Here is a 26,970-nt window from a genome sequence, read left to right on the forward strand (position 1 = left end):
CTGGAGTGTCCCTGCAGGGGGGACACAGAGGAGGACACAGAGGAGGCACAGAGCAGCGGGGAGTCCCTCTCCCAAGGGCCCTGGGACAGCAGACGGTGCCAACCACAACCCTGCAAACCCTCGCAGCCGTGCTGCTGGCGGGTCTGATGGGAAGGGCAGGCTCCGCATGACTCCCAGTGCTAGCCCTGATGTCTGCTCATTATCTGCTCTGTTAGCTCCCTGGCCCTGCCTGCTCCCTGCTTCTCGCTGCATGCAACAGGCTGGTTATGGCTGCCCCACGGGGACCACGCTTGTTTTCCTCAGCATCTCCGCAGCTCCCGAGCTCTGCAGGGCTGCATTGTGGTGTCCCACATGTCCCAGAGCCACCAACCCGAGCCTCTGTATCAGCCTCCCAGCAACCGGTACCACCCACCCATGGCAATGGGTGCCCTCCCATTGCACCTTGGCCAGGTCCCTGCCCATCTCTGGAGGGATTCCACCTGCCTCCTGCAGTCCTGGGATTCTTGGCTTTCCAAAGCACCAAACACACGCGTGCACACACACACACACACATCCCTGCTCCCTCTGTATGTCAAACTGCTGGGTCAGGCCGCTCTGCTTGGATGGGAGCAGCCACTGATGCTTCTCCCAGGGTTGCCCCCACCCCAGGCAGAGGTTGTTGGGAGGACAGGAGCTCCTGTGGCTCCGCAGGCACCTCCCGGGGTTGCTGGTGGGGTCAGTAAAACCATTCAGCAGAGGGCTGAGGAATGCAGTGCCGGGAGCCAGCGCGGGTGAGCTGCAGCAGGGGCAGCAGGACCCACCCTGCAGCACTGAGGTCGGGCAGGGACGGCGGCAGCTCCGGTCCAGCCCCTGCCCGATGCCACCCGGCAGCGCTGCAGGGGCTGAGCAATGTCCCCCACCCCTGTCACCCGCCAGCCTGGCGCTGCTGGTAACACCAAGGCGGACAAGTTACCCTGGGCAGGGGAAACCCAGACAAATGCTGTATTTCCCCAGGCAGGGGCAGCTCCGCTCCTCCCAGCCAGCACCATTGCTTTGGTGTCGGAGAAGGGAAACCTGCAGGCAGGTGGGACAAATGGGAAGGAGCCGTCCCCTCCTCCTAAATGGACCTGCCACGGCCAAATCCCTCTGCCTGCAGCTGTCCGGGGGCTGTGCTGGAAGCATCTCTGGGTAAGACACACTCCTGCCCAGGGAGCCCTCGACTTGTGGCTGCTGCACTCGGGCTCCGACATCACTGTCCCCAGAGACCTCAGTCAACTCCCCAAACCCCCTGTCACCAGAGGGAACTGACACCACCTAAACTCCAATGCTGTCCTGCCGTACAGGCAGAGACAGGTTTCCCAGGGGAAATTTAGTGCAGGTGACTAATGCAGCAGCCCTGAATCAACCGCTGGGGCCGTGGGGGAGCTGAGAGACTCTCCCCAGCGTAGCCGATGGCTCGAGTCAGGCTGCACAAACCCCCTCCAGGCTCCCTGCCTGGGAAATGGGGCCAGAGAGCCCTTAGCCAGCTTTGCAACTTGGCTGCTAAACATGGAGGAGAGACAGTCTCATCCTGCACATTTATGCCAACTGGGGCCCTGAGAGCGGCTGGGACCATCCCGTGCTGTCCCCAGAGATGTGGTGCCGGCAGTCCCATCTCCCAGAAAAATCCACCGCATCTGGCAAAACAGCCGCAGCAGTTTGCCTGACACCTGTTACGCTGCAAGAAACACTCTTCCTACCACCAGCCAGGGCGAGACAAACACCCGCCAGCTCCTGGCACCGAGCTGAGCCACTTCCAGCATCGCTGGTGAGGCTGAATGCAAACAGCAGCACCCTGGGTGAGCTCCCCACCAGCCACCCAGGGGAAGTGCTGTCCCCAAGCGCTTCAGCTCCCACACACACCTCTGGCCTTGAAGCCCAGTTGCTCCCATCTCTATTGCCAGGATGAGCAAACACAACCTAATCATTAGAGCAGCAAATAGCCCAAATCTGGTTAAAGTCGCTGTTAACTGCCTGGCTGGGACATATGCGGCTTAGCAGAAATGCTCTCCCTGGGAGCGCAGCGGCTCTCGCCTCCTCCAAAGAGAGTGTGACCCCAGCACCGGGATGGGGAGAGAGGGAGTGTCCGTTTTGGGCTCACACCCAGAGCCACAGCCTCTCCTGGAGCCACGGCTGGGCTCGGCACAGGGGACATGGGGGTGGCCGTGCTGCCTTCCAGCAAGCGCAGCCCTTCGGGGAGCTCTCCCTGGGGTCACGCTCCAGAGTCCGGCATTGCCGGCATTGCTGGCAGCAGCCCAGGCCAGCCCAGTGCCCGGCAGCCAGGGAGCAATGCCGAGACAGGGCTGTGACATTCTGCACAGGGAAAGCCACCGCCTGCCCGGCGCTGGGCCATAAACAGCTCAGCCTCCCCCTTCCCCCAGGACCAGCACGCAGCATGGCTCAGCAGCACCAGCTCCCTTCCTTGGCTTCCCCTGCCTTCACACTTGGTGCTCAGCCTCTCGCAGGGTCTGGCTCCTGAGGGCTGGGCTGAACACAGACCTTGGTTTTCAACCGACCTCCAGGAAAGAGATGCTATCCCAGCCAGCGGGGCTGGCAGAGCCAGACAGCAGCTGCTGTGCAGCCTGCGAGCTCCACCGAGCTGGGTGGGAAGGACGTTTTGGGTGGGGAGGGGTTAAACCTCACTGCAAACACCTGCATCGACCAGAACCAAAACCTTCCGTTCAAAATTCCAGCCCCCTGGTATTGTGCAGGGCTCTGTCTGCAGCTGGAGGGTGAGGAATGACACGCCGGAGTTTGCCAAGGGAGAGGGCAGAGATTTTTTCCAGGCGAAATTTGTCATTCCAAACATATCTCGCCGATCTGGAGCTGGGCGATGCTGGAGCCTATCGCCAGCTAATCAGCAGGGTGGCTGGAGCAGGCTGTACCACCGTGAGGGATTAACCACAGGGGCTGAGCCCAGCTGGCAGCCTTTGGAGGCACAGAGCTGAGCAGGGACGAGGCAGAGAAGTGCATCAACCACAACGGCAAAGCACAGCAACTGGTGGCTCTTGGGAGACTTCCCCAGTTTGGGTTCAGTCTGGCTGCAGCAGGGACACTCCCAGGGCCTCCCTCCACCCAGGGGCAGCACTCGAGGTGCTGTGACACCCTCCCCGGCTGCAGCCGAGGGCTTCTCACTGCTGCAATGTAACCCCAAGGATGGAGAGCGTGGCCGGGAAGGGCGCACGGCTCAGGCGGCGAGATGGGGAACCAGTCCCAAGACCCACCCTTGCTCCCAGCACCCATCAAACTCCCAGGGAAACTTAGAAACTCACTGCAGTCGTCTGACTCGTAGCCCTCAGGATCCACCACTTCCTCAGGCGCTGGGCACTTGGCTGGCTGCTCGGCGGGTGTCGTGCCATACGCCCCGAAAAGCTGGTCCACGTCCTCGTCCTCTTCGCGGGGGGCCTCGGCGGGGCTGACGGAGGGCTGGCTGACCGCGGAGCGCAGGGAGCTGCTGCGGCCGACGGCGGCGGGCAGCCCGCGGGGGAAGCGGGGGAAGTAGTCGGAGATCTGCTTGATGGGTTTGATGGGGCCGGGGCAGACATCAATAGCCATGTGTTCCTGGATACTTATGGTCATTTTCTCTCCTTTTCGGAGTGTCATGCATGCGGCTGTCGGCGTCAAGCCCCCCTGGAGAAGCCCGGACCACGCAGGAGGGAGCCGTGAAGTTTCTGCTGGGGGAAGCGGAGGCAGGCGGGGGAGGAGGCTCCGGCGGGCACCTTACGTGGTTCTCGCGCCCTGAGCCCCAGACGCCGCACGCATGCTGCTGCCGCCGGCTCTCGCACAGCCCCTGCTCCTGCCAGCGCTGCCTGTGAATAAGTGAGCGAGACAGAGAGACGGATAAGAGGCAGGGGGTGGGCTCTCGGGTGATGTCACCAGCTAGCAACAAAGCGGTACCCAGCAGCGGAGGAATGAGGGCTGTGGCCAGCCCGCCGTCCTGGCCACACGGCCACCAGTGTGGGCAACCAGCCCCCTGCCCCTCCACCAGAAAAGCCCCATCGTGCGTGGGGGGAGCAACGGAGAAGTTGGGTGGCAGCCCAGCTCCCCACACCCACTCCCCCATCTCCCTGCCAAAGCGGGGTCTGTCCCCAACAAACCACTCCGCAGCGGGAAGGTCACAGTGTAGGGTCAGAAGGTGCTGTCCTGTTGTGTCACATCCCCAGAGGGGGACATGGGGCTGTCCCAGCCCCTGGGGAGCATGGCAGCCCCCGTGCCGCCCCGCTGGCTGTGGGGCCGTGCCGGGAGATGCTCTCTCGCATACTGAGCAGGGGCGCGGGTGGCACGCTGCCCGTTCCTGGCTCCAGCCGCACCGCTGCTCCTGGGGACAGCCCAGATCTCGTGTCCTCCTGCTGTAGCTGGCCCCTGCCCGCAGTCACGGCCCCACCGGAGCTCAGCACGAGCTGCACGCAGCTTCTGGGGCTGGGAACGCACCGGGGACTGAAGCAACACATGGCACTCACTCACAGCCCGGCCGGCACAGCCTCCCACAGCCAGCACAGAGCAACGCAGCAGGTAAAGCATCGCAGAGGAGCGAGCGATGGGCTGGGCCAGGGCCCACAGCCAGCGTGGACACACTCAGCATCCCCCTGGCAAACCTTTCCGGGCAGGGACAGAACCCTGTCACCAGCTGGGAAGGGGACAGGCTCCCCACAGCCTGCCACAGGCTCCACGGTAAATGCTGAGCTCTGGTTTGCTCAGGGAGTTGGTCTCAAACTGGTGCTTTTACCTGATTGTCTCTTGTGTTCAAATGAACAAATCTGTGGTTCCACAAGCTACTGGCAGTGGACTTTTGAGCAAGCAGTGCCAGAAGAGAAATACCATGAGAACACGGTGCAAAATGCTGCACAGAAATGCACCCTCCCCAAGAAAACGTGTCTGAAATATTTCATAGGGGCAACTCGCCCAGTGCACACCTTCTGCTGGCTCAGGTGCAAAGCTGGGACACCCTGTGTATGCTGGTCACCCAGCACCGTGTCTGCCCATCACAGCCGGTACCGCCAGGTAACCTGACAACACACAGATCCCGTAGCAATGCACAGCGAATTGCAGTCTCCCGCAGGCTGGCATGCAGATGTCTATCAAAAATAAAGCTTCCTTCTTCAGAGGATTTTCCCCAGAACCCAGCAAAATGACACCCAACCTTTTTGTCTCATGAAGAATTCAATTTTCATTCAGATTTCGGTAAATGTTAACGAACGTCCCTGACTCACAACATACTGACACTAGGCAAACTAACCTAATTTGCCTCTTGCTGGGAAGCAAACATTTCTCTCCTGAAGCATCTAAACCTGTCATCGCTCTGTACCTGGGCACGATGCACACGGATGCTCTAATGACCTGGGAGAACAGGAGACTGCTCAGCCGCTCCTGCCTCCTTCTGCCGTATTTTCATTCCGAGGTGGCTCCCGCGTCTGTGCTGCAAACTGCTTTCCAACAGCAGACCTGGCCTGAGACAGTTCAGCCCCCATACCCCATATCCACACAACTAAATTAAACAGTATTCCCTGAAAACAAAACAATTCCAAACCAAATATGAAGTCTTGGTATATTAATTCAGATAGAAGTGCCACCTGCTTCGCATTCTTGCGGTCGAGGCTGAAAACCTCGATGGCAAGATGATGGGTCGGAAGATGAGGCGACACAAAGAGCTGCTGCCGGGTTTGGAGCAGCCTGGTTGTGCTCATCCACACAGGCTTCATCTTTGGGTGCAGCATCCAGGATTCGCTGTGGACTCAGATAGAATGAAGCAAAAATTGGGCCTGATGCCCAGAAAATAGCAGCAATTCCCTCTGAGAAAGGGCAAACAAATAAATAAATAAAATCAAGTTATATATGAGAGCCTAATGTCGTTAGTGTTGTTACAGAAGCATCATTATTTCCAATGTTTCCTCAAAGAGCACAGGACTCAAATAGAAAAGGATTGGTTTTCAGGTCAGAAGATGAAGGCTCTGGGAATGCAGGTGAACCCCTGCACTCTGTCTCCTCCCGTGGGGTGCAGTATCCCAGCCCCTGTGATCCCGTGATCTGCCCCGGCCGGGATCAAGGCGCAGCAGCGCCCAGGGGAGACGCTCAGCTCAGCCTGGGATGCAGAGAGCAATGGGTGATGATGGGGCAGGGTGCACGTGGGGCCAGATTGAGGGCAAAGCAAAGCCAAAGCAGGCAAATCTCCCTGCTGCCAGGGCAGGAGTGGCCCCCAAGGGAAGCGCTGTCCCCAGACCCCAAAGACTGAAAGAAATAAAAACAAGACTTACTGCTAATAGCCCAGATGGGACTTTCTAGTCTCTGACCGATCCCAAGCCTACTGAAAGCAGCTGGAGCCTTTCCTTAGATTTTAATGAGTCCCAAAGCAGCTCGTTCTTGACAAACAGCACTTTTCCTACCATCTCACACTGTCTGAACGTTTCCTCCTCGGCTGCACGGCCCAATATTTACCGAGGGCTCCCCAAATGTGGCTGGGGCTGGCTGCTCAACCAGGCGCTCACATCCATGACACTGACAACACAGAAGGTAAAAGGGACAAAAATAGCGTTGGGCTGGGAGACAAAAGCAGGGCTTGGAGATACAAAGCCAGTTTCCAGGTAAAGCTTTTAATTCCCACCGTCTGTCTAATGCCCTGGAATGTGACTTGATTTGATCCCTTGCTCTGCTGGGGTGATTCAGAGCTGCTGCACTGCCCACGTACATGGCCTTCGCTTCCCCAAAAAGGGGGACACTGCCTTCCTCGCCAGGCCAAGAAGAGGGGAGGGAGAGAGAATTTAAACATCTCACAGCTGCTTTCAGCTATGGGATGGACAGCTCTGCCTTGGCAGGGAGCAGAACCACTCTGCAGGGGGATGCTCCATCCCTGGAAGAAGGGATGACCTCTTTTGGAGACGGTGAAGATCATCATCACAGGGTCAACATCAATGCAGGAACAGGATGACGGAGAAGAACACATCGCCCCTGTCAACAGCTGTGACTCCTCCCAGTGGCACCCGCAAGTCGTGACAACGTCCCCAGCTCAGCACAAGCAACATCACACTTCAGCAGCTTGTTTTGAAGTGCAACAAACTGGTTCAGCTGCTCACATCAGAAGGAGCCACGGGCAGGTGTGCCAAAAGCATCCAATATCGAGAGCTGGGACATGGGATGCAGGAGTTATCTTTAAACAAGGGGCACAAGCGGAGACTGAAACACATCGCAAACAAAGCCTGTGCCACTAACTCAGCCCGTGCCCTGAGTGGTACAACACATCAGTCCGGCTTCCTTATGCCAGCAGGGAGCATTCCTGCAGCAAACAGAACAGTAGCTTGTACATTAAACACATCCAAAAATACAGGCTGTCCTCAGGACACTGTTCAACCACATTTCTTTCAAACACTAAGCATCAAATTCTGCTGTTAGTTACTCCTGGTTTAAATCGACAAGAACGACGGTTGATGCCAGTTTAATAAATTCCTTTCCAAACGAAAAATGTAGCAGCAGAACTGCACATCGCTTACCAGATATTCAATGACTGACCCACTGGTTCTTTATTTAATATGTTGTCAGCTCAAACTCAAATGATCTCATGAAAACCCTCTGCTGCTGAAGAAGACACAAGCCTGAAAAGTGCAGGAAGAGCTGATGCCAAATTAAAGGCTCCGTTTGGAGGAACTACTTCTGGATCTCACTCAGCCTTGAACTCAGGGGGACCCACTGCAGGTTGGGAGCAGGGAGGTTTGACCGTCAACCAGGCAGCACCAGCCCTGGCTTTCTTTTTGCTTATTCTCAACCATTTTTAAGCCCGTATCAAGCCACAGCAAGAACCCACAGCCTTAGGCATGGGAAGGTGCCAGCAGGTAGTGCCAGCTTAGCCTGGCTGCAGGGCAGGACCAGGGGATCCCCAACCTCTCTGTCCCAGTGGGGTGACTCGGGACCTACGTTATCTTCAGCCCACCCCACTGTTAGGTATGAAACATATTTATTTCTTCTTCAAATGAGCTTAGCCCTGGCATGGCTGTGCGCATGGGAAGGGGGTTAATTGAAAAGCAACATGTGCCTTGCTCCTTGGCTCACACAAAGCGCTGTCTTCTGGCTGATGTGCAGAGCCTGCAACAAGGCTCCTTCCACTGCAAGATCTCTGCCCTCAATTGCTGGGTGGGCTTGGCTGAGCCTGACGAGGGCACTGCAGACCCTACCTGGTTAAAAACCCTTTGCATTTGCTAAATAAAGCAATAATAATAATGATAACTAGGAAACTTGGCTAAATAATCCTAAGAGGCTTACTCCAGGCTGTGCAGATTAAGGCTCCCCAGCAGCACCGATATCCCGGTGCACCCTGGCCTCCACCGTTCCCCTGCACGAATAATATGCGAGGTTATCTGTGCTCAAACAGGCCCTGCTAACAACCATCATTTGACCAGATTTAACTAGCAATTACTAGCTGCGAACAAAATCGCTGTGGTAAAATACAGCCCACACTCTATTACAAACCAGACACAAACAAACCCTTTCAGAACGCCAGGCAAAGGGCAAATGCCAGCAAGACAGAGCCCTCTCCCTTCAAAATATTGCTTAAGATTCCCAGAGACCTCATGAAACACCCAACTTATGGCAAGGGGGGATGGTGTTCTCCTTACCAGCACTTTGGTACCTGTAGATTGACTTGCAAAGGAGCTTCCAACAGGCCAGGAGGAGGTTGGGAGGCATCTGCTCTCTGTGCATCTTCTGCACCAGTCAGGATGGGCCCAGAATAGCTAAACTTTCAGTAGAGGCTGATGTTCAATGTGTAGCATATGTTGCCATTTCGATGTGAATCCCAAAATAGTTGGTGTTTTGTTTTGTCATTTTAATGCACTGGTTTTTGGAGTCCTGTGAAATGTCTACTCTCCTGCTCAGGGAGGGAACACGCTGTGCCTGTGCACCATCACATACCATTTCCAACATGCTGTTCACCTGCAAATCAACCAGAGTGGATAATCAGTTTTTGTAAATAGGGGTTATATGGAGCACATACTAAATACGTACCAGTTTACTAGGGGGGAATCTGTGCGCAGTGAGAAGGGGAGCAGCGCAGCCCTGGGCAAAGCAGGACCCTGAGCCTGACGACCCAAAACACCCTCCTGCACAAACCCTCCCCGAATTGCCTTTGTCTTGCTTCACCCACACTAACATCCCATCTCACTGTCCAGGGACAGACTTCAGGGCTATTTTCTTAGGAATTAGCCTCCTTTGACTTTTTTCCACTAATCTCCCTCATGGTCTTTGGGTTCCCCCTAAGCCCAGAGCCTCAGCAGGGCTTTGCCACTGCGAGACCAGGCAAAGCCACAATTCATTGTGCTGGCTCTTTTCGTTATGTGCCTGTAAGCTAAATGCAGACCCAATCCCTTGCACTCTAGGGAGGGGAGAGTTCTGCGTAGCATCAACTCTTATTACGCTAATTTTATCTGCTCTCAGTGCCTTTCCGAGCTGGAGTCAACGTCCTCTGAGATTATCCAACTGACGTGTCTTAGTAGTTTTATCCTGCTCTTACCTCTTCCCGACTGTCTCCCAGCTGCAGGTGGATGACAACATCACTTCTCAAGACTTTCCAGGCAGCCAAGAGCAAAACTTGATGTTGATTCTGCAGCAGCACGTTACGCTACGGTAGCTGGGACAAGCGCAAGTGCTGGCCCAAGGAGCTGCGCTCCGGCTGGGCCCCGCTGCCTCCTGCACACCCAGCTCTGCAGACCCCACACGTGTCCAGAAACGGAGTGAACATCAGCATTTAGGGCCTGGCCCTGTTGCCATGGAAATTGGTAGGCTTTCTGCTCACATTTTGGTGGGAGGAGGCATTGCAGGAGTCACCACTGGCTTCCAGAGTCAACACGCGTGAAGCCAAGCGAGGGCAGAAAGTGGCCGAGCTTTGGAGGGGCAAGGGGAGGGCTGCTCCCACCCCATGCTCCCAGAAGCTGGAGCTGGATGCAGAGGGAAAAGGCCACCGATAACCAGCAGCATCAAGATGCTGCACAGCGAGCTCCGGGGATTCACGAAATAACATCTTGGTTTTGCAGAATTAAAGAGCAATTTGGCTGCATTAAGAGAGCATTAGAGCTGCTCCTCTCCCACATACACATCAGGCTAACGACATCCTGTCAAAAGCAATCCAACCAAAGCCCCCGGTTTGAGCTGATACAGTAAATGCACCTGTCACAGCCCTGCGATGGCTGGCGGAGCTCTACCCCGGCTGCTGCTCCTCCCGGCATGACTGGGGCTTCTCCTGCTCATCCCTGGATCATGAGGCTCAACCTCACTGAGCTGCAAGGGAACCATCCACCAGCGCTGCCAGGGCATTTTCCTGGCCCCATCCACAAATCCCAGTATCATGCCAGCAATGCAAAATGCAACACAAATAAAAGAGCAAAATGAAAAACCCTGGAGTCATGTAAGAAGGGGAAATTTCCTATTATGGGGTCTGGCTGCTGGAGGGGAAAACAGCCCCAGCTTCCCTGAACCATGCAGGGCTGCCCACATTTGCACCACGGAGACAAACTTGCTCTTTTTGGGGCTGCAAAAAGCCCCGTGGACATACCCACTGGAGGTACCTGGGAGCAATCCTGCTGGCTGGGGAGGCAGCGGGGTGGTGCGCTGAGCCCTTCCCCGGGGCCGGCAGCTCCGAGCTCCGCGGCCGTCAGCTGGCACGACGCTGCAGGAGCAGCCGGTGATGAGGACGCCCCGCCGTGCCCCGGCAAGTGGCTACACCGACACCTGCGGGTTCGCAGAAGAGAAATTGAGGCCACAGCCAAGATGAGCAGACTCTGCCCAGACAGCAAATTTACCAGCGGCACTGAGGAAGGCAAGGCAGCTCCTCTCCGATCTATGGGCTGTTTAGCTGTCTGACCTTATGCCACCCAACCCAAGGCAATGCAGGACAAATTTCCATTCCACTCTCTGGGGAAGCCCAAACATTTTCTAGCCGTGTAGTGGAACGAGGGAAAACGAAACTGCAAAGGGCTAACCATCAGCAAAAAAACGGGGAGATGGAGGGTGAGGTGGACACATCATGCTTCAAACTGCAAACATTAAAATTATACCCATGTAAGGGGGGGCACCTCCCAGGTCATTAAGCAGCAAGAGGAGTCACTAGATGGCCCTGCTAGTCCTGTTCATCTGATCACAGCGATGGATATTAGGAAAAGCTCGTCTAGCTCTCTGCAGGCTTTTGGGGACTGCGAAGTCTGCTCCCAGTCTGGTGCTGGGAGGAAAGGCCTCCGGGGAGAGGGCAGCAGCTGGGTGGCACCGCAGCCAGGCACACACAGGGCACTCCCCAGGACATGTGGCACCTCTGGGCCTCGCCAGGCAGACGGATGATCCTTCCCGGCCCCACCACGACTCCGTCATCCTCTTCCCTTGCTGGGACCAGCTCCACTTGCCAGAGACACTGCAAGTCTCTGCCTCAGCATAATCATGTTGACAGTGATGGGTGTAAGAGCCAGGGAACCATATTAATGAACATCGTGTTGCTGGATAATCATGACATTAGCATTATTGGATTAGAACATTTGCATAATTTGGGCACGAGCCGCTACCTGCACCGAGACATATGTTTACATGAATTTACATCCATTTGCATCCCAATGAAGCTGGTCCAACTGCATCCTCGGCAGCTTTCTGGGTGACCAGTCATGGCCATTGGCAGCTCAACCCCAGGGATCGTCTCCTGCTGTCAGGCACAAGCCCAGGCCACTCAGATGCCAACAACACAGCAGCATTTCTCCTCCTGAAGGTTTTAGACAGGTTATACCTCATCTGGGACAGGCAGGGTTCAGGAGCAACACAGCCCCAGCACTGGGGTCACCCAGGCTAAAACTGTCCCCTTCCCAATCCCATGGACTCGTCACCTCCGGAGAGCCCGGCTCCCAGGACAATGGACAGTTAAGTCCATCCTACTCACAGCTGTGGAAAGAGCTCAGTAGAACACTCCCAGCAGGCTGCAAAGCTCAGGATTTAAGAGGCAAATAAAGCGAATCCAAAATGAACTCTTTTCTGTCTTTTTTTTTTCCAAAATCACATGATCTTTGATTCAATTACTTGATTGTACAGGAAGGGGGAGAGAGATTCAATTACTTGATTCCTGATTTCTTAACGCAGAAATATGGACTCTGCAACCACAGACAACAGAAAGGCAAAAATCCCTTCAAAGCCGCATTGCAACAATTTGGTGGCAACATCACAATTAATAGGGCTGTAAGAAAGAAACGTTTTCCCCCCGTCCTTCTCAGCCAAACCTGCTCCAGCACTGAAGCAGAGCAGTAATATCTGAGCACATAGTCCTGCAGCCCACCCACACAATTACAGGGCACGAGGCGTCCAGCGGGCAGCCTGACAAAATGCCCCTGAGTGCTTTTTGAATGCAGAGCTGCACAGGGAGTCACCAAATCCCTTCGCAGACCCAGCAATTACAAGTCAGGAGTGACCAGGAGGCGCCCACTCACTCCTTGAGCATCTCCAGCCCCAGAAATTGCTGTTGACAAGAAAAGAGACTAAAGGACCAGCCTGCTGGTGTCCAAACCATTTCCATCAAAACGTGGAGTAACCACAAGCCTGGCCACCACTGAAAGCTTTCCAAATTGCAGTGACTTATCTCCATGCGCTGGCCTGCAAGATGCAAAGAGCTAAACCTCGAAGTGCCCGTGGGATTAAACATGCCTGAACTAATCAACAGCAATGAGAGCAGCAAATCCTGCAGGGAGCTGGGTGGGAAGTCTGCTGGGCTGCCCTTGCTCCCCTTAGCCAGTGCAGGTAACAATGCTGCCATGGAAATCAAAGCACTGCTCAGATGAGGTCATCTGATATTTTGGGGGTCTATTCACCCAAGTCAACTCATGTCCACTTGTTTTCTCGCCACTTCCAGCAGCTGGAGGAACTGGAAAGAAAAGAAGCAGCATTAAGAAGCTGCTCACTTGGGAGAATCTGACCAGTCTCACTCACCAGCCAGGCTGCACAGCATCTCCCCAGAGCAGCATAGACCAGCCTGGTCCCTGCCCTGCACAGCTCCCAGCGCCACCTGCCTCGTACAGCTTCAAAGCCTGGCATTTAGCATCCCTCTGCTTTAACCCTCCGGCTATTAAATGGGGACATTTAAAGACTTTTAAAAACCATGTCAAGACCCTTGGCTGGAAGGCAGCTGAGAAGCTCCCAGTGGCTTTGATAAATTTTTATCCTCTATTTTAAGTAGCGTGCATTGTATTTCGCTCCGAAGCAGTGCTCAGTTCCCATACCTAGAACCTTTTGGACTCACAAAGCACAAGAGAAATAGAGACAAGCCTGGCAAAGGGGTCGGAGTGGCTCCATCTCAATTGGAGGGAGAGAACCAGAATTTCTGGCTGAAAAAGTCCTGCTTGGAGGAAGAACACGTTTCCACATGATTGTGTCATTAGGCACTGATGCCAGCTGCTAATGCCTAATGACTCCATGTCACAAGCAATGAAGGCGGGAGCCCAACATTGCGGCAACAGGAGGAGGGAATGTGCTGGCACATCACTGCCAGGATCTGGGCTCAGGCAGGGGCACAGCACTTACATTATTTATGACCACGTAGATGGGACGCTGAATCAAGGCTGCTCGAGTGTTTGATCAGGCCAGGGCTGTCAGCATGGCTCACAGCTGGAGACACCAGATAACAGGAGAAAATTAAACCCCTTTTCCTCCCTCCCCTCGCCTCTCCAATGGACCTCTCTCAGAAAAGAAAAAGGAGGGAGGACAGCCCAGTAAATTAGGTCCACTGCCATATAACCTCTAGCCCTGAGCCTTCTCCTGCCATCGCTGGGGATGTTGGACCATCAGGCAGAGCCTGAGGGATGCAGAGATGAAGGCTCAAGGATGCAGAGATGAAAGCTCAGGGATGCAGCCACTGGTGCAGGAAGAGAAAGAGCACAGGGAGCATGGAAACTGTGATTTCCAGCTAGGAAGGACCAAGCACAGCCCAGCTCGGCTCCAGCCTGCGTTCTGATATTCCCAGACAAGTCCTACAGAGGCAAAGCGAAGCAGCACGGCGAGAGCGGAGCCAATGCGGCGAGCAGGCAGCTGGACCAGCCCCATGCCCGGCTCCGGTGCCCACGCACGGTGGTTTGCAGACCCCGACCCAGGGGGCTGAGCTCCCTTGAGCATCCCCGCCCCGCGGCAGGGCGGCTGTGCCTCCACAGGCTGCTCCCCCACCAAACAAACCCCCTTTCTCTGCCTTCCCCACATGCTGGCGTCTCATCCACCTCCCCGAGACTTCAGTGTGGGACTGAGTCCATGCTGCAGAAGTCCACTTCCCACTCCACAAAGGCAATGAAACAGGCTGCATCTGATTTCTTCCTTTCCTTTCCAAATGTTTCGGCCTCCCTTCCCTATCTTCGAGGAACAGATGCACTCATTCATAGCCATGCAAAAGAAAGTGCATATTTGCCTTTCTGACTGCAGTGCAGCTGGTAAAGCACAGGAGGGAAAATGATGTTTTGTATGAATACACAAATTATCTGCACTGATCTTATTACACTTGAATGGCAAACCGACAGAAGAAGAAAACATGAAAGAGCAAAGCATTGTTTGGGCTGCACCGATGTAGCATCATGATTGTTTATCCTCTCCAACCACTCCATCATCCTAATCCCACCGTCTCCCACAGTGACAGGTCAGGAACAGTGATCTGCTAAATAGCATGATATAGAGGCGGCCGGAACAAATACAGCAGGATGCAAACCACGCAACGCCTGGGAGATGGCAGCACCTCTGGACATCTCGCCTGCAATCCCCAGGCAGGTCCAGGTCAAGCATCCAATAACTCACAAACATTATCAGCGTTAAAAAGATTCATGCTACGATGGCACCAATTAGCGTCAAAGCGCTGCAATGCACAGGGGTGGTATAAAAACAAAGGCTCAGTAACTCCCTAACCCAAATCCTCGCACAGATATTCTCATTCATCACGCAAATGCATCCCCAAAGCGCAGAGCAGAGCTGTGCAGAGGGGGCACACGGGGCAGAAGGCTCCTCCGTGCCCCAAGGATGGTCCCTCGCACTGGACTGAGGCGTGTGGCTCTGTATGAGCGACAAAAAACACGATTAAACCTATTAAGTCCAGCACACAATACTTAGTTGAAATAGCGTTGCAATCCCTCGGGCCTCAGCTGCAAAGCCATCCACAGGCACAGAGGGCTGGGGCAGGAGGGCGCAGGCAGCTCGTCCCTGGTGCAGTGGCATTGGATAAGCCCCGGTGACAGCAGCTAATTCCTCACGCTACAGACAACACAGCAACTCCGGCAAGTACAGAAAAACAATCACAAGGTGGAAATTCAAACAGAACACAAGTCACCTGCTATCAAAACAGGGGAATTTTGGCAAGTTTCCTACTTAGCACTTACTACATCAAGGCTGTTCAATGATGCTAATTAAAAAGGTACCTCCCAGACATAGCCAGAAAGATTTATATCCCTAATTTGCGTTTCTCAGTTTATTTTTCTGTCCTCCGAGGCACCATTTTAATGATCATGGTATGATTGCTTGGAGGAGTTTAATTTTGCATGAGTGTCATTTGAAGATGAAGGTCTGTCCCGTCAGCGGCTTGACGATCGCTCACCCCTGCTCTCCTGCAGCGGGGCTCAGCTGTTCATTGAGATTTTCTTGGTCTCCTGAGCTCGGCTTCACCAGCAGAAAAATAAATAACACTGGGCTCAGCCGCTCTCAGTAATCCAGCTGCTGTCCCTGTCCAGGGGCCGGGTGTGTATTGGTCTGTTTTGGGGGTGAATGAGTCTCAGAAATACCCACTGCAGAGCCAGCACGAGCAGCTGAGCTGGGGGATGTCACCTCAGAGCAGAGCAGCCTTGTCTTGAGATGTGATCACTCCCATCCAGCTCTCAAAAACAGAGCCCAGAAGGCAGCTGCTCCAGGGCAGCTCCCACACGCAAGGGGCTGCTCCGATGGGATGGGATAGGACAGCCAGAGTGGGATGTTTAATTGCAGACAATTAAAAGCATCCACGGTCCTGTGATACTCACTCAAGGGCACCCCTGAAAGCAGAAGCCAGTGGCGCTCAGGAGGGGGCGGGTGTCCCTGCCAGCACCCCTTGCCCAGATGGCGCTGATAAGGCCCTGATTAGCAGCAAGTCTCCAGCCCCAGATAATAACTGCTTATGCTGATTAGGCTGGTAGGAGAGCTGATGAGGAAGGGAGGTGGTGACGCCTGTTTGCTGCACTGGGTCAGCTACAGAGTGACATGGAAGCACCTGGGAGAGGTGGGGGCTGAGACAGGGCTCAGAGCAGTAGCTGTTAAACTGATACAGTCCACAACAAAAATACTTTAAAGCCACAATCCATCTTTCCTGGCAAAACATAAATACATGATGTAGAGCCACTCATTCCAGAGAGGGAAAACAAGAGCAATAATCCCTCCAAGATTTTACAAACAGCGCCTAGTGCCAGACCAAAATGAGCGGAAGGGAAAAGAAACGCAACGGGTGCCTTCAAACCAACGTGAGAGTGCACATCCCTCTGCCTCAAGGGGTCTGAATTCCCCCCTCAAAGGCACAGCTCCCAGCCACAGCTCAGAGCACCCTTGGGTGCTGCATGGGGACTGCTCAGCAGTGGGGTACAGGCGGCTGCAGCACCACACCGACTTTTGTGTTCCGCCATGCAGATAATGAAAGAAATCATTTCTGCAGGGAGGGAGGTGCAGGGCAGGGTTGTACGAGGCTGTGCCTGGTGCTGGTGTGCGCTGGACACACGTTGCTGACAGGCAGAGCCCATCGTGCTCCTGTCCCCACGCTGCCATGAAGCTACACGGCAAGATCCTCATCTCGTGCCTCTCAAGCACGGCAGGTGTTTCTAACACTACCTGAATATACTGCTAATGAGAGGCAATGGTCAGGAAGGAATTTGAATGAGCAGCTCAAGACAAAAGTTTCCCCCAAGATGCTTACCTGTCACCTGCCATCCTGCGCCTGCTGGAAGTCTCATTATTTGATCGCAGCATCGGCCCTTCAGAAGAACTTCCCTGAACTCTCTTTCAATCGCACCCACCTGAGGAAACGAGGCGCTATGAGCGGAAGAGCAGTCTGCATCACGGAGATGAACAAAGCGATGGGAGCGGCGGCAGGAAGAAATGAGAGAGGTGGGCTGGTGAGACATCGCTGCTGCCAAACCCCTTCCCTGGAGGGAAACGTCTTCTGGGAGGGCTGGGGAGGAAGGGAGAACAACAACTGCTGGGAAGTTTTATTTCACAAATAAACTTCAGCCATCTGCACAGATTACCTGTCATTTAGTGCCACTGTCCAGACACTCCAGCTGAGAGCCCAGGGCCTCCCCTGTCCGATTCAGTAATGGCAGAAACACATTGTCTAAACAATGGGAGACTATTTGCTTCAGCTGCGTTGCACTGCTACACACTGTTCCCACAGAGAAAGCATCCCACTTCCCCTCAAACTATCGCTGTGAAAACCAAACATGGAAACTTGGCAGTTCACGGCCAGTGTTTTTGACTCAGAGAGATCCTGCAGTCAACTTTCCCATCTACTGGTTGTTGTCATGGCAAGCGGAGCGGGGAAGGAACAACAGAGGTGGATAGTCCTTGACACGCTCCATCCTTGGACTAATGGCAGTTCCCCAGCAAAACAATCCCAACAGCAATTATCGAGGCGCTTTTAAAATGGGAAAAGCAAAAACAGATTAAAAAGCCATTTGAAACCTTGAAACTGAATGCCAAGTGGAAGGGAACGTGGAGCAGCCAGGGCCGTACACGCTCAGCGAACAATGCGGAGACGCTTCTCTGTCGGCAAAGCTAAATGGACCCCGATTGTCAAACTGGAGCGAGTGACGAGCCTTGGGAGGCCACGGGGACAGCACTTGACAGAATGACAATCGGTGCTGCTTCATGCTTAGTGGTTACAACACACAAAACCTTCCACACAGGGGCTGAGGAGCAGACCTGTGCCTCGTGCCATCGCCAGCACAAGGTACCAAAGAGGGGCAAGACAAAAGATGACTTTCAAATGCAGAATTCAATTATGCTCCGGCCGTGTGAATCACCATTCCACCGGCTGGATTATTTTCTTTCCTCGCTGGAGCCCGCCCAAAGATTCAGAGAGTATCTGCAACCTGGGAATGGAAAAAGAACTTCTTACTGTTTCAAGAACGTCAAGCAGTTGTTTCTGAGCCAAAGCTTTATTGTTTCCAGTAGTAAAACACTACATAAAAGTTACAAGAGATGGAGACAAGAACAACAAAATAATAAAAGAAACACAAACGACCAGAGCAGACTGAACACCATTCACTGAGACCTTCTTGCGCACCTTGAGCCACCTCAAAAGGCAGTCAATGGGTACAGGTTTTGGATAATATTCCACCCAAAGCTACAAAACACAACCAAGAGAGATGCAACAAAGGCGAAAGTGATCTTTAACAGAAAAAATGTGCACAGAGCTGAGGATGTTCCTCTACCCCATTCAAACGTGACTAGATCACATTCTCCTGGGCTAGATCCAAGAGGACTCTTTCCACAGATGACCAAACAGTTCTGGTTCGAACCCAGGTGGAATTACTCCATGGAGGTGAAATACAGAGGTAAAAAAGAAAAGCTTCCAGTCTCACCGGTACAAAGGCAGTCCCACATTTATCTCTGAGAGCGTGTTACAAAACCTAGTCTCAGTTAAAACCCAAACTCGTGCCTCAAAGGGGCACAGTAAGCCAGCAAGCATGACCAGGTCCCTGCGCAGAGCTGACAATCCACAGCCCTGGGACACGAGGTGGGGGGAAAACACGCCTGACCTGCCCTGGAATGAAGCACAAGAAAATCAAGAAGAGTTAGAAATGCCATGCTCGATTTTAAAAACTCTTTCCAACTCGGCGTAGAGTTTTTGATGGGAAAGTAACAGGTTTAAAGGAAATTGAGTCATTTTTTAAGCGTCTTTTTTCCTTTTCCTTTTTTCAGGCTGTCTGAGGCACCGCGGTAATGACAGTGTGAGCAAGGCAGCCTCAGTAGGGCTGTCAAGAGCTCCAAGGCAAGACAGGACTTCTTTTGGTGGAAAAACACTTCTGAAATTGAAGACCCTACAGCTCTCAGAAGAAACAGCGTGACTTCAGCTCTGAAATCACACCGGTATTTCAGCAAAAGCCGACTTCTGGATTTACTTGTCCAGAAGTAGCTAATAATTTTGGCATCTCCCCTTTCAGAAATGCAGCTGGCGGAGTCTCAATGGCCAGGTTTAAACAACACAGACCACGACATAAAGTATCCCTCAGCGGAGAACACCTTCATCCCTTGCTCTCTCCACCATTGATGTTGTGAAGCTCACGTTGAGCAGTTCCTCTTCATGCCATCTCAAAGAGTCCACATCATCCACTGGTTTCATTTTCCTTTTTAAAAGGGTAGAAACAGATCACGGAGGAAGAGCTAGAAGGATTTTCCCACCAACCAGCCACAGCATGTTAGATGGAACAGCAGTAAGGGAACGGTCCTCTGTTGGACCATGTTCATTTAGAAAGCAAGCCAAGGATTGATTTCCGATCTCCTGTTAGAGCGTTCCAGCACCCAGTCTCATTTATCTTCATACTGCAGCCATTTGTAAGAGTATATACTACATGCACACAAAGCGCCCAGCAGCAAAGAACAGAACAAAAGAGTAATAACCAAGGGAAAAGGCTGACATTAACAGACACAAATTGCCTTTAAAGCTATGATTTCAGGGGGAACTTTTTGAAATCCTTTGTTTTTTCAGCAAAAGACGGGTCAAATCCAAAGCATTTAATAAAAATCCAGAGACTCCTACTTGCCTAGTGTGGGTTTTTTTCAGGCCTTCAAAGATTTAATGGCTCTAGATATGTCAAGTAATTTCATTTTCCCTCCAAGGCTTGACAGATGAGAAAATTGACCATCCCAGAGAATAAGCAGGACCGGGGCACACGGCTTTCTATAGCCTGACTCACGATGACACCAAAGGCACCTGCTCATGCAAGAGCTGCCAAGGTGTGTATGTGGGAGAAGAAATCTGCACAGCTTAACACGGTAAAGGAATTTGAAAGCTGTTATCGAATTTGGGTACGCAAAGGCAGCTGGCTGGGCCGTGGGGTGGTGGGTGTTCTCAGGAGCTGCAGCACACACAGTCCCCATGACCACCCCTGCCAAAGCATCACCCTCACCACAGGACACGCACAGAGCCAGGAGGACTGAAAAACGCATAGCAACATTCTTTGAGAGTTTCTTCATGAACTAAAGCGTCTCCCTGAGCAGACAGAGACCTCGGGGGAAGTGAACGAGAAGACAACTTCACCAGCTTGTTTGGGATGCCACCAGCAAACACACACCAACTCAAACCAGAATGACAATGACAAGAAACACAAGAGGTGGCACCCTGGGCATCAAGTGCAAATCGAAGCCCTGGTCTCACCCTTGGGATTCCCAGAGGGAAAGACACCCCTGGACTGAGAAGCAGCAGAAGGGCTGTGGTCTCCTCACACCCCACTTCAGGGGCATTGGGGTGAATTTCCCTTTCTCCTGAGGACGGCAAAGCCAGGAGCTGAATGCAGCGCTGGGCTGGGCAAGCCAGAAATAGCAGAGGTGATGCACCTTTCTGCAGCTCCCGTGAGCACTTTGTGTGCCCCTTTCCCCAAACGCGGCTGTGGACCGCACGGCAGCACCGCACAGCACAGCACCCCTCTCCGAGCAGCACCCCAAAACGTGTGTCAGTCAGAAGGGGAGACCAGACCAAACCACAGAGCAGGTCACCGAGGCAGGGAGGACAGGCAGGTGCTTCCGCAGGTGCCATCGTATTGCTGACGCCTGTGCAAGAGCCGGCATCATAAAGTCACCACCAGCAGCAACTGTCATCCGGAGTGAGGTCTAGAGGAGCGGGCAAGGGGCGAATGGTGGATCCACGCAAAGCAGCTCCATCTTCGCCTTCATCAGCATCGCGTTCTGGTGTGGACGGTCCGTTTGCCTTCAAAATATACAAAGACAAAAGTTTTGATTGGAAAGAAGTGAGAGACTTGACAAAGTTATTTTAGGTTGCTTTTCCACGCTCAGTGCCACTTCCTAAAAATAATAATGAAGAGAACGTCTGTGCATCATTACTCCACACTCTGTCAGCAGTCAGGGCCCATTAAACTTTATTAAAGAAAAGACAGGGGAAAGAAATGAGGAAAGAAGGAGAAAGGAGTTGTACCGCTAGAACTAGTCCTCTGCTACACGCTTCACTCAGAGGGCCGAGTCAGAGAGCCAAGCCTCAGCAATCAGAGGTTTCCAAACCAGGTGACAAGACCTAGATGCCACACAGCAGGTCCTCCCTGTGACCCCCTTGTCCCCACATGTCCGGGCCACGGACAGGAGCCACAGCAGAACGTCGCCCATGTCTGGGGACGGGCGCAGGAGAGCGATGTTCTGCTGCACAAGGCACCCTGGCTCATGACTAAATGGATTCAAGCTCATCACTGCAGCAGCCCCTGACGAAACTTGGGGTGTGATGGGACGCGCAGGGGGTGACAGGCAGGGTTGGCAACAGGGGGGCTCTCAGGTGGCGCTGGGCCAGTACGAATTTCTCCCACTCCGCACTGAAGTGGCCACCAATTACCTTGACTCCTGGAGAAAGGACAGGAGCTGTTTCCAGCCACTACGTTCATGCGGAATGTTCAAGGCACAGGGAGTCCTGCAAATTCCTCCCACCCACTACTGGCCGACATCCCAGCTGAAAGATAACCTCCCGCACCATCAAACCTCTCAATGTGTTTACAAAGACTCCAAAATCCAGACTTTTAACTTCTATATTACTGACCTCCCATGCTCTTTCCCCTATGCTTTGTTTTGAAAGATTACATCAACTATTGCCCTCAGTGCTTTGTGCAAAACGCTGAATAGAAAGTTGGAAGCGCAAGGAGTAAATGTATTGCAAAGGGCAGAGAATAAGTCTAAGGACGTGGGGGCAGAAGGCCAGACAGGCTGTTTGATCAAAGACCAAAGCACAGACCTCTGTAATGTGAAAAAAGGCACAAAAATAGGAGTTTCATCTTCAGCAGCAGACTTGTTTCCAGATATATTGAGTGAAAGTGGCAAGAGAATGAGTCTTTGTCATTCCTCTATTTTCAAGGAAAAAGTCTTCAATTTAAAACTCCATAAAGAATTACAGAAATAGTGAAAGTAATTTATTTTTTACGTCCTCAAGCCTTTATTCACTTAACTCCAAGGCGGGCTCAAAAGAGATGAAAATGTTTTGGTTCTACCACTTGAGGACAAAAATACTTTAATTCCTTAAAACATGGAACAGGGCCTGTGCTTCTTCTGAGGTTCATATTTACATATGCATTGTACCAAGAATGCAAACCTTGAATAATTTCTTAATGCTGCCACTACCTGAAAACATATTTTATTTATAAATGCAGCCAAATACCCACCTATTTCACTGCAAAGCAAGCCCTGTGAGACTACGCTGTTTGGCTGCAGATCACATAGATGAGAAAGCGAGCAGCCTGAAAACATTTAAGCAACTTTCTCACCAAGCGCAGGAAAACAAAAGTCACCTCCCCAAAGACTGCCGTGAAGAAAAGTCATTAAAGAAATTACTATCCCATTCGGAGCCTAATTACTGTTAGGACAATTTTTTTTCCTACGTGGAATGGAGTAGTTAGACCCACTGAAGCAAAATGTTACCTACTCATCGTCCCTGAGGGAGCAAAACAGACATCTGAGAAACAGAAGGGAATGAAAAAAAATGAAGTTAATGCTTTAACTTCAAAGATGCCCTGAGAATAATGCAGAACGGCTCTGCCTGTCTCGTGTATTAACAGCTTGCATATTTATGAGCAAAAGTTGATGCCTACCCCAGCCAGGGAGCCACGGAGAGAGTGACACCACCTCATTTCTAAATGCAGTGAATTCCTGAAAGACAGGGCATAAATCTCCCCAAATGAGGAGAGCTGGAAGCAGCATTTCCTGCCCATCTCTCAGCTCCAGGCCCTTTGCTCAGCTCTGCTCAGCCTCTCCCGTGACAGCTGCCAAGCAGCAGCCACGGGCAGGTATCCAGAAGCTCCAGCACCCTGGGAGAAGGGTCCAGGCTGGACCTGCTGACCTCCTGGTCCTTCCAGCCGGTCTCACCCCATCACAGCGGTCCACAGCGGTTCCTACACCCACCAGGCGCTGCCATCATCGCCTCAGCTCCCAGCCTCAGCACCACCGCTATTTAACGTGGCTCTGTTTAACCGCCAGCTGCTCTGCCACTCTTGAAGTATTAATGATTTAGACAGCACACTGGCAAACAAGCAGAGATGTGGAGACTGGGATTTGCACTCAGACGTAGGCTGCTCGTTCATTAGCTTATCTTGTGGCTGTTCCTCAAACCTCCTCTTTGAAGCACAAATCACAGCTTTCTCCAGCCCCACAACCCACACAGAGCTCACTCACCGTTCCCTACCAGCAAGTTGTTCAGGTGATCCGCAAAATACCAAATGGGACTGACCTGTTCCTCAGAAGACACTGAGGACAGTGCCATTAACTGGGACCCACCAAAGCAGAACTTGGTACTCATCTGAGATGCCTTTTGCTCTTCCTTTACCCCCTGCAGCAGCCAGGTCCAAGCTTAAAGACGTTATCTCCATTAAAAGCTCTCCATGGGCTCATGAAAACCACTGTAAGATACTGATTAATTCTGTTTAATATTCCCTTTCTTTAATAAAGATGTCATAATTAACAACAGGGAGCATTTCGCTCTTTTTTAACTGAGGAACCTCTTAACATATTTAGCTGTACGGCCAGAACAAGGTGAGTCACGTCCCTAGCTGGGGGCAAATGAGGGGAAAAAGAAAGATTGTGCTTTTTTCCTGTGTGCAAATTTCATTCTCCTTAGGATAAAATATTCTCCAGAAAAACCAGAGCATGACCTTCTTCTTAACAGGTATCATGTCAGAGCGGGCACCTTCAGGAACCGAAGCTTCAGAAGAACAAGAAACACCAGACCCTCAGAAATGATGCTGCTTTTGAAAGGGCTTGAAAGCAGGTGGTAAAATATATCTATCTATCTGTATATATATACATACATTAAAAAAATGGCAGCCTCTCACCTCACCACTCTCTTCTGCAACTTTGGCTAAGGTTGCCTAAATCCCAATGCAGCTCTGACAATGAGTCATTTTATGACAAACCCCAGGCTTCATTATCTGCCTCACCAAACCCCAGCCGGAGCCAGAGCAACACTCTGGAAACCTACACCCTCTGCTTAATAGCTGCTTGTTTTCCCTTGACCGCACAACCACGCTGTCATCTTGGCCTTCAGGCTTAAAGAGCTGTGGACTATCAGGGCAGCTGCATTTGCAGTACCACTCCCTAATTCCCTGTTCCAGCCGTAGCCTGGGATTTAAGGATGCTAAAGTGTTCTGCAAAGTTGCACTTGAGAGCAGAATTAGAGCAGAGGTGAGAAAAAGAAGTAAAAAGAAAGTCAGCGGTAGAACAACACCTGAGGTGCTAATATGAAGCAAAAATTTGCTCCCAATGCAGTGTTATAAAGTTGCAGAGTTGCAAAATCTCCCTTTAACATCCTCAGTCTGCAGCTGGGGGATCAGCAATTTAAATGAGAAAGGATCTTCACCCCTTGCTCTGGTTTTGGGTCAGAGTGGAGCTCAGGGACTGTCCCACAGGCAGGCGGATGCAGTCAAGAGTTTTGGCAGTTTTGACACAGAGCATCCATCACCTCCAGCACCCTCTAAAGACACGAACAGCCGGAGTGGCCTCTGCTCTTTGGCAGAGCCCCTCTGGACAGCAGGACACTTCCTAAGGGGCTACAGCACTGGTTTTGCTTTTCTCTTTATTTTCTGCTGGCAAAGCACAGGCCATTCGCTATCGCAGCCTCCTGGATGTCTGATCTGCTCAAACCACCAGCTACGGAGCAGCACGGAAAGTGAGGCCACACAACTCATATCACTGCAAAATGCTGATTACTAAATTCATATGTAATGGATCGTGATTGCCAATAGTTCACTGCACAGATCACATTGTGGCAGCATCTCTCCAGCTGGGCATGTTAAGTGCTGTTGGAATAAACAAACGCTGACCATGCTCAGCCCTGTGTGGAGGGAAAACAACCTCACTTTCCTTCTCCCCTCCCCACCTCGAGGTGCTGAAGACGACCCACACCGCGGGGCAGAGCACAGGGCCATGGCAAACACAACGCGGGCACATCACCCGCCTCACGCCACATGCTCAGCTTCCAGCCTCGTCTCCTCACCGAGACCTTTGGCAGAGCTGGTGGCTGGTTCCCTGATGGGACACGACACAGAATCTTCGCTGCCACCCTCCAGCAGCTCCCAAGGCCACCCCTGCCAACTGCAACCACCACCAGCTCCACTCCCCCAGCACACACGAGCAGAAACACTTGTCGCTGCTGCCCCGACTCCCTCCCCAGCTCCTGGGGCCGTGGAACCCTCCTACCGAGGCACCATGGCTGAGCAGAGCAGAGCAGCCCCTTCTGCAGGAACTGGGAAAGATAATAAATGACCCCAGACATAATAAAGATCTTTACAGATATTCTCTAGCCAGCCAACCTGGCTTAACCTTTTCCTTAGCAGGATCCTCTCTGCATCTCAGGGACTGTTTTAACAGGGCTCATGAGATTACTCTAGTTTTCATTTTTTAAATACATGTCATTTCTAGCTTTCCCCTGCCTAGCAAGGAGAGACCTCACTGGAAAGCATTAACTCCTTGTGCCAAGCTTTGCATGCAAGTTTTTTAGCAGGAAAAAGGCATTTTCTGCCTCTGAGATATTGTTTGTGCTGTCATGGCCTGGCAGCAGTTAGTTCAAACAGCTGGCAGGAAAGCTCTAAGTGTTGAGTGCTACACAAACACACTGTCCAGGTGTGTACCCATCGGACCTCAGCATGGCCATGGAGCACCAGCAGAAAAAGCACCCAAGGGGTCACACCCACTGTCCACCACCACCCGCTTCAAGTCTAGAATCATACAATCACAGAATGGCTTGGGTTAAGGGACCTTCAAAGCTCCTCCAGAGCCACCCCGGCCATGAGCAGGGACATCTTCACCAGCTCAGGTTGCTCAGAGCCCCATCCAGCCTGGCCTGGGATGTCTCCAGGGATGGTTCATCCACCACCTCTCTGGGCAACCAGGGCCAGGCTCTCACCACCATAAGGGGCAACAATTTCTTCCTCATGTCTGGCCTGAATCTTCTCTCTTTTAGTTAAAAGCATTACCCCTTGTCCTATTGCAACGATCTCACAGAACCTGCTGCGCAGTTCCCGTAGGCACCAGAGCCAACACACCTCGGGACTCAGCCGTCCCTAACGCCACAGCCAGTGGGGGCTTAAAATAAACCTCCCAGTCTGGGGCAGCACTATAATCCAGAGAGAGACAGAGCAGAAGTATCACTCATCTCACTTACTTTGCGAAAAGTAAAATTAAAGAAAACTGCAAATCCCTGAAACTTGGGAAGTGATGGAAGAGCAGAGAAGCAATTTTATGTTGGGTATTTCTAGCGGGAAGCATGGGGAGCGGCACTATGGCTTCACGTTGCACCAACGGATAAACCTGCTCCCTCTAATCCAATTTACGCCTCAACATGCACAGCACAAAACAGGCTCAGGAACAAAAGGAGTGGTGGTTCACAGGGCAGCAGGAACGCTCTGGAGGGAGCGGCGCTAAACGATAACTTAAGGGGTTATTGAATAGATTAGCGGGAACTGCAGAGAGAACACATTTGCATCTCTTTCAGCTGCTCCAGATCAGATGTGATAGCAGCCTCTGCTCTCACAGTCACTTAATTGTTCCAAGGTTGTTGAGGGGGAAAAAGTATCTTTTTTGGGGTTTTTTTTTTTGCACTGCAGAGTTCTGGGAAGAGCCATGTTTGGCTTTAAGAGCCATCTAACATGAGGACAATTTTTATTCAGTCTCATAAAGCTGCTGGACTTCTGCTTTGCTCCAGTGAAAGCTCAATCTGTTGTGCTGCAGGGCAGATCGGAGCTCGGGGCCTTTGCAGGGGGACAGACC

At 52.4% G+C, this 26,970-nt stretch overlaps 2 protein-coding genes across 2 annotated transcripts in view; both read right to left on the reverse strand.

Annotated features, from left to right (window-relative positions):
- Window positions 1-3,621, reverse strand: part of DOC2B (double C2 domain beta) — a gene marked incomplete at both ends in the record, with an annotated part of 28,012 nt that extends 24,391 nt beyond the window's left edge. The window contains one exon of the mRNA XM_080357043.1: window positions 3,291-3,621. Within this exon, the coding sequence (XP_080213169.1) occupies window positions 3,291-3,621 (331 nt within the window). The remainder of the gene's footprint in view (window positions 1-3,290) is intronic.
- Window positions 3,622-3,638: 17 nt separating this feature from the next.
- RPH3AL (rabphilin 3A like (without C2 domains)) overlaps window positions 3,639-26,970 on the reverse strand; it is a gene marked incomplete at its 3' end in the record, with an annotated part of 46,089 nt that continues 22,757 nt past the window's right edge. The window contains exons 8-9 of the mRNA XM_080356826.1: window positions 5,014-5,024; window positions 3,639-3,827 (exon numbers count right to left, since the gene is read on the reverse strand). Of these exons, the coding sequence (XP_080212952.1) occupies window positions 3,639-3,827; window positions 5,014-5,024 (200 nt within the window). The remainder of the gene's footprint in view (window positions 3,828-5,013; window positions 5,025-26,970) is intronic.

The sequence above is a fragment of the Nesoenas mayeri genome (assembly GCF_963082525.1).
Source record: "Nesoenas mayeri genome assembly, chromosome: 20".
In the NCBI taxonomy this organism is placed as follows: domain Eukaryota; kingdom Metazoa; phylum Chordata; class Aves; order Columbiformes; family Columbidae; genus Nesoenas; species Nesoenas mayeri.